Source organism: Rhagoletis zephyria, unplaced genomic scaffold, assembly GCF_001687245.7.
Source record: "Rhagoletis zephyria isolate East Lansing unplaced genomic scaffold, Rhagoletis_zephyria_1.1 Rzeph_scaffold_02768, whole genome shotgun sequence".
Taxonomy (NCBI): Eukaryota; Metazoa; Arthropoda; class Insecta; order Diptera; family Tephritidae; genus Rhagoletis; species Rhagoletis zephyria.
In genome coordinates this window covers 17285-25352 of record NW_016159852.1, presented here as the reverse complement: position 1 = coordinate 25352, position 8068 = coordinate 17285, and the positions used below count along the sequence as shown (strand labels likewise).

Here is an 8068-nt window from a genome sequence, read left to right as displayed (position 1 = left end):
TAAATGGTTAGGTAGCACTAAGCTAGATGATACTAAAGTCGAAACGACTTCTGGAAAAGATCATTTGTTAGAGAAGGAGAGTGTTACTGTTTGGTAACACTCTTTGTAAGGAACAGCTTATTGTGCCCTTTGTTGTACATTATATGGTTGTGTCAGCATAAGATTGTCCAATGAACCGGTTTTGCGAAGTATTTTTCTTGTAATCTGGATGTCTTTTAAGAACTGCTGAGAGTCTAAAGAACTACTACGAGAAGTTTTTGGTGTAGAACCTATGCCACTACTTTTTGAACTGCTGTGAGACAGTTTAGGAGTTATAGGACTCTTATAACTTATACCGCCATCAGAATTTCTGCGAGGCAGTGCAAGTTCATGTGGTGGGACTTGTGGTATTGAAACACGTTTAAGTTCCTTATTTCCAGTGTGCTTGTTGATACCTGCATGTAGAGCTGGAGATTCAGATCTGCTGCTTGATATACTGTCTTCACCTATGGTGCTGTGGTATATTGATACGTTATCATCTTCTACTGGAGTTGGAGATCTAGATCTGCTGCTTGATATACTGTCTTCACCTGTTTCACTGCTGGTGCTATAGTATGATGATGCAATTGATACGTTATCACCTTCTACTGGAGTTGAAGATTTAGCTCCGCTATTGATATTACTACTTGATGATAGCCTGTTTTTTAAGTTATTCCACAATCTTTTTCCTATGCCTTCATTCACATTGTCTACTTGCTTATAGCTATCCTTGCACTCCGAGATAGCTTCTTCAACTTCTTTATGATGTTCAGAGAATATACCATAGAGTGCGGGATTATAATCTTTTAATTTCTCTTTTAACTCTTTAGCATTCAGTTTTTCAATGAAATTTTTCTGTGCTTGCCATCTGCACTTTAATGTTTCATATTGACTATTTTTTGCTGCGTTTGCAACTTTATTGTTTTCTTGTTCTATTTTTTCAGTTAGTGATGATACTATCCTAGATAATATATCTTTTACCAACTTTTTATTTCCAAGTATTTCTTCAAATAACTGCTTAGTATTATCAAATTTGGTATCTTTGTCTGTGGTGCGGTCAACTACTAATAATTCCTTGTTGTGCTCTGGAGTCTTTAATTTATATGAATTAGATCTCTTTATACTTGAGCCAGCATGATGTAATTGCTCTCCTGCTTTCCTAATTCCATTTCCAGTGCCTTTTATTGCAGCACCTATGCCGTTCATTGATCCGTTCTTAGCATAAACAGCACCATCTTTAATTTTGCCCGCAGTGTATTTTATGCCATCTACTGTTTTTCCTGCTGCCCATTTTGTTCCTTGTGCTGTTAAAGAAATTAGTTTTACAGTGAAAAATAGTGAAACGGTAAATACTACACCTGCTATGGCAATTGGTAAAGCAGTAAGCAAAAATGGCAGTGCAATTGCACCTACCGCACCTGCTGCAGCTACTACTAATGTCTGTTTCTGTACAGGTAGTTGTTGAAATTTACTTATACTTGCCATACCTTTCAAGTTTTTGGCGAAAGAATTGTTGTTAGTTTGTATACTGTTACTATTCTCTCTATATAACAAGTTATTGTGGGAACTCCAGCTTCCATTAGGCTGCTCCTGTTGATTTATTTGTTGAGTACTGTTCATTTCTGACCTCAATATTAGTTAACATACTCAATTGTATATTTTTGATTATTAAATTAGTGTTAAGTTTATGGTGAATATTTTCATAACTACCAATAAGTTTACTTGACGCGTTTTTTGTAGCGTAGAAAATTTGAATATGAAAAGGGCGTTAATCATTGCAGTACTGATGTTATTAGTGGTTTTATTGCTACTTGATTTTAATGAAGGCATTTTGTACATTAAGGGTGGTGAGTTTAAAAAAGAGCCAGAAGTTTCGATAGAGTCTACAGTTCTACATAAAGAAAAAGAGGTTTACGGTCTGCTAAGCAGCAATTTCTGTTTGCATTTTTTTACTAAGTATGTAGTATAAAGCTATTAACCATGAAATAAATAACAATGTTTGACGGGCATAACCCTTGGGATTTTGGGAAGAGGTCAAGAGCTGCTAATAGTGAAGATGCTCTAAATAAGGCTATATCTGATTTAAAATGTTTTTTATTTAGGAATAGAGGAAAAAGGCCTTGTTATCTTATTTTGGCGATCTTATTGATTTATATCTGTACAGGTTTTTACATTGTACATCCAAGTGAAGAAGGAGTGGAACTTACTTTTGGTAAATACTCTAATACAGAGACGTCTGGTTTGCGTTATCATTTTCCTTATCCTATAGGTAAGGTTTTAAAGGTTAATGTTAAAGAAATAAATCGCGAAGAAGTTGGGGTCAGTAGTTCTTATGCTCGGGATATAGATCGTGGTGAAGGTGTAATGCTCACTGGGGATGAAAATATAGTAAATGTTAATTTTGAAGTTCAGTGGCGTGTTAAAGACGCTAAGGATTATTTGTTTAAAGTACGCGACTACAAGCGTGGGTTAAGTGTTAAGAATGCTGCTGAAAGTGCTATGCGGGAGATAATAGGTAAGAATACTATTTCTTTTGCACTAGGGCAAGGCAGGGCAGAGATTCCTCTGGATGCCAGAACTTTGTTACAACAAATTCTTGATAAATATCAGATGGGTATAGAAATTTTGTCCGTTCAAATGAAAAAAATTGATCCACCAGAAAAAGTAATTAGCTCATTCAGGGATGTTCAGAGTGCACGTGCAGATAAAGAACGTACTATCAATGAAGCATATTCTTACAGTAATGACATTATACCTAGGGCAAAAGGAGAAGCGATAAAAATAAAATTGGACGCAGAAGCGTATGCAAATGAGATTGTCAACGAAGCAAAAGGTAACGCGAGCCGTTTCTTATCTCTATATGAAGAATATAAACAAAATCCTTCGCTTGTGAAGAATAGGATTTATCTTGAAAACATGGAAAATATTTTGAGTAAGGTTGATAAATTTGTGGTAACTGATGATCTGAAGGGTATGTTTTCTTATTTACCTCTTGCAAATTTAGGGAAATAGTTATGAGCCGTAGTATTAAAATTATTTTTATTCTTGTTGCTTTGCTGATAGTTCTATTTAATTCAATGTTTGTTGTATACGAAACAAATCAAGCAATAGTTATTCAGCTAGGTAAAGTTGTTAGAGATATTAGAGAAAGTGGGTTATATTTTAAGTTACCATTCATAAATAGTGTGGTCTTGCTTGACAAGAGAGTTTTGGATTTAAGTGCTGACGGCACTCCGAAAGAAGTGATTACAGCAGATCAAAAACGTATTATTGTAGATGCCTATGCTAAATATAAAATAACAAAACCTGTTGTTTTTTATCAAGCTGTGAGGAATGAATCAGGGCTAAGCAGGAGATTATATCCGATTATGGAAGCACATATCAGGGAAAATATAGGTAAATTTTCATTGATTAGCTTACTTAACGAGAAGAGGTCAGAAGTTATGAAATTGATTCATCGTGGAGTATATTCTGAAGCTGAAAAATTTGGTATAGAGGTCGTAGATGTGAGAATTAAGAGAGCTGATCTTCCAGAAGAAAATAGTTCTGCTATATTTCGCCGTATGCAAACTGAAAGGGAAAAGGAGGCGAAAGAAATTAGAGCTGAAGGGGAGCAGGCAGGGCAGGAAATTAGATCGAAAGCTGATAAGCAAAAAAGAGAAATCATTGCTGGCTCAGTGAAAGAATCACATGAGATACGTGGGCGTGGCTATGCTGAAGCTACAAGAATTTACAATGAAGCATTTAGTGTTGATGAGGAATTTTTTAATTTTTATCGCTCTATGAATGCTTACAATAAAGCATTTTCTGGTGAAAATACGAAGTTTGTACTTTCGCCAAATAATAGTTTCTTTAATATTTTTAATAAGGGATGGAAGTAAATTATGAAGAGTAAATTCTTATCTATACTTATATGCTGTCTAATTTCATTTTCTTTATGTGCTCAAACCACTAACTTGGGTGATTATAGTGAAAAGAAGCTCGCTGATGTGGTAGAAGAACTTATTCCAGCAGTTGTAAATATTTCAAGTGAGCAAATAATCAAACAGGAAAATAATGGCAGAACTAGAGTTCCTTCTATTCCTCGGGATGATTTTTTTGATGAATTCAGGAGATTTTTTGATCAATTCGATCAGTTCTTTATGGATAGGGGGCCCCATGTAAACAGAGAGGTAATATCTCTTGGTTCTGGGTTTATTATAGATCAGGAAGGTATCATAGTGACTAATTATCATGTTATCAAAAATGCTAAGGAGATAACAGTTACCATGAACGACAGCACTTACTTCAAAGCAGAAGTTGTGGGTTATGACTCGCAGACTGATTTAGCTGTGCTCAAGATTAATGCTGATAGACAATTTTCGCATGTTAAATTTGGTAATTCTGATGAAGCAAGGGTTGGAGACCCAGTTATAGCAATCGGTAATCCTTTTGGTTTAGGCAGTTCTGTAAGTAAAGGAATTATTTCTGCAAGGTCGAGGGATATTAGTATTGGTAACATGAGTGAGTTCATTCAAACTGATGCTGCAATTAATAAAGGAAACTCTGGAGGACCATTATTTAATTTAAGTGGAGAAGTGATAGGTATTAACACTGCTATTTACTCTCCATCTGAGTCTGGAGGTAACGTAGGCATAGGTTTCGCTATTCCATCTAATCTGGCTGCATCGGTTATTGATATATTGAAGAGTGGTAAAAAAATAAAACGTGGTTTGCTTGGTGTGCAAGTTCAGCCTATAACAAAAGAATTTGCTGAGTCTTTAGGGTTAAAAGATACAAAGGGTGCATTAGTGGCAAATTTGACGAAGAACAGTCCTGCAGAAAAAGGAGGTATAAAGGTAGGTGATATATTATTAGAGTTTGATGGAAAAAAAATTGATAGAATGGCGCAATTACCTCAAATAGTGTCAAGAACTGAGCCTAATAAGAAAGTGCAGGTCAAGTTACTTAGAAAAGGTAAGGAAGTAAATGTGAAGGTTGTAGTGGGTGAATTTACAAACGATGATCATGGTGATGATGAAAGTCATGATAATGATAAATCAGGACCTACTGGGCTTACTGTTTCAAATTTGCCGAGTGATATAAAAGATAAAATATCCGTAAAAGGTGTGATGGTTACCAACATTGATAGTAGTAGTAATGCTGCATCACGTGGTATTAGGAAAGGAGATATTATCGTTCAAGTTGATGGTACGGATATTACAGATATTAACGCTTTTCAAAAGCAAGTTAATTTAGTGGTAAAAAAGAACAATAAGGATTCGATTATGCTACTTGTTTATCGTGATGGCAATCAGTTTTTTGTTTCAATAAAATTAAGAAAGTAGTAGTAAATCCAATGCTTTGAGCTGAAGGTAATTTTGTAAGGGGCTATAGCCCTTTTGTAGTTAATACGCTCATTATAAAACAGTCTATGTCACCATCAAAAACAGAAGCTATATTGCCTACTTCATGTCCGGTTCTTAAATCCTTGACCATTTGATATGGATGCATAACGTATGATCTGATTTGATTGCCCCAACCTATATCGCATTTTTTACCATATTCTTCAGCCATTTTTTGTTCCTTCTTTTCTAACTCAATTTGATATAATCGTCCTTTGAGTAATTTTAGTGCTTCATCTTTGTTTTTGTGCTGAGAACGGCCATTTTGACATTGCACTATTACACCTGTTGGAATGTGCGTGATACGTACAGCACTTTCTGTTTTATTTACGTGCTGTCCACCAGCTCCAGAGGCACGATAGGTATCAATTTTTAGGTCTTTTTCATTTATGGCAATGCTGATTGAATCCTCAATAACGGGAGTAACTCCAACGCTTGCAAAGCTGGTGTGGCGTTTACCATTTGAGTCAAAAGGCGATATTCTAACTAATCTATGAATACCACTTTCACTTTTTGCCCACCCATAAGCTTTTTCTCCGGTAATTCTAATTGTTACAGACTTGATACCTACTGATTCACCGTCTAGTTTTTCTATAATCTCAACTTTGAAATTATGATAGATTTCCGCCCACCTTATATACATGCGCATTAACATGTCAGCCCAATCGTTACTTTCAGTACCGCCTGCACCTGAATGAATTTCTAAGAAACAATCGTTATTGTCTGCTTCACCGGTGAATAAAGACTCTGTTTCTTGATGTTTTATTAGTTTTTCTAATTTTACTAGTTCGTTTTTAACTTCATTGAAAAACTCTTCATCGTTTTCGTCAACAGCAGACTTCATTAAGTCAATGCTACTGTTGTAATCACTTTCTAGCTTTAAAAATGATTCTATATGACTCTTGATTTTAGCACGTTCCTTTAAGATCTCTTGTGCTTTTTCATTATCTTGCCATAAGTTAATATCTGAAGACTGTAACTCCAACTGTTCGAGACGTGATTTTAGCTTCTCTACGTCAAAGACACCTCCTAATTAGGGATACGTTCTTGCTTAAGCTTTGAAAATATTCTAGAATTTCCTGTGGGGTTTTCATTAGGCTTTACTCTTTAGTATATTTATTACTAATAATAGTAGCAGTAAACAAAATAGAAATTTAACCATATAGTAGTTAACTAAAATAATTTTATTATATTTCTAATGATGAAAGAAAGCAAGTTACGTTAATATTATGGTCTCTTATGTTTATTAAAAATTAAGGTATGGTGTAATTATGAGCATTAACGATAATTTTCATTATGGCCTGGACCAAAAGGTCATTAATGATTTAAAAGAATTAATTAATAATCAAGAATTAGGCAATATTCATGAGATTATAAAAGAAAAGGAAATAGATAGTGTGCAGTTAGCTTATTTCCTATCAACTTCCATTAGTGATCACAGAGAAAAATTGGTCATGGCACTCGATCAGAATTCATTAAGCAATGCTTTGGTGCACGTGGTACCAGATTTAAGGGTGGAGATAATAGAGATAATTGGGATACAAAAAACAGTAGAGCTGCTTGTGCTTTTGAGTATAGAAGACATAGTAACAGTAATGAAAGACTTAGACAAAAAGTCAGTGGAAAGTATACTCAGTTCTTTACCAGACAGGACTAGAAAATCAGTAGAAGAATTATTATCATATCCTGAAGAGAGTGCTGGAAGATTAATACATAAAGATATGGTTATTGCACCCTACTATTGGACAATTAATCAATTAACAGATTTCCTCTGCCACTATAAAAAATTACCAGAGAAATTTTATCAAATCTTTATCATTAATTCAAAATTGGAGCCAGTAGGTAGCGTTAATTTAAATAGGGTAATATCTCATTCAAGTAATACTGTGATACAAGAGATAATGAGCCAAGATATAAAAATTATTAGAACTGGGATGGATCAAGAGGAAGTAGCTCGGATATTTCAAGACTATTCTTTAGTATCAGCCCCAGTGGTAAACAGGCATGGAAAAATTATAGGAGTGATTTTAGTAGAAGACGTAATAAAAGTAGTGCAGCAAGAAACGGAAGAGGATGCACTGAAGATCGGTGGAGTATTATCTCAAACAGATATTAACGCTCCACTACACAAGATAATAATAAAAAGACTTCCATGGTTGTTGTTCAACCTCTTAGCTGCAACCATATGTTCAGTAGTGACCGGATTTTTTGAACATACGATAAGAAATTTTATAATACTGCCTATTATTATGCCTATCATAGCTTCAATGAGTGGTAACGCGGGTTCTCAAACAGTTACTCTAACGATTAGNTTTAAATGAACAAAATGCACGAAGGATAGTCATGAAAGAGTTTTCCATAGGGCTAATAAACGGAGTAATCTTATCGACCATTTCATTAACAGTAATAGCCATAAGATTTCATGATATCGGGATAGAATTAGTCTTCGCAGCTTCAATGATTATGATGTCAATCATTGCAACATTTTTTGGAGCCTTCATTCCAATAGCATTAAATAGACTAAAATCCGATCCTGCCGTTTCTTCTTCAATTCTAACGTCAGCAACTACTGATATACTGTCGGCTTTAATATTTCTTGGACTAGCTACAATATTTTTGTTGAATAGCTAACTGATTTTCAGAGAAAATATAATACGTAAAAAGAA

General features: G+C 34.7%; 2 protein-coding genes across 2 annotated transcripts; one reads left to right on the top strand and one right to left on the bottom strand.

Moving 5' to 3' along the window:
• The first annotated feature begins 4286 nt into the window (after positions 1-4286).
• LOC108367678 (probable periplasmic serine endoprotease DegP-like) lies at positions 4287-5345 on the top strand. Its single transcript, XM_017622357.1, has one exon. It carries the CDS (start codon positions 4287-4289, stop codon positions 5343-5345), a length of 1059 nt encoding a protein of 352 aa, XP_017477846.1.
• A 43-nt stretch (positions 5346-5388) lies between these two features.
• LOC108367677 (peptide chain release factor 2-like) lies at positions 5389-6564 on the bottom strand. Its single transcript, XM_017622356.1, has 2 exons — positions 6507-6564; positions 5389-6431 (listed from the first exon to the last, which is right to left on the bottom strand). The coding sequence occupies exons 1-2, from the start codon at positions 6562-6564 to the stop codon at positions 5389-5391; spliced, it is 1101 nt and encodes a 366-aa protein (XP_017477845.1).
• Between the last annotated feature and the right edge of the window lie 1504 nt (positions 6565-8068).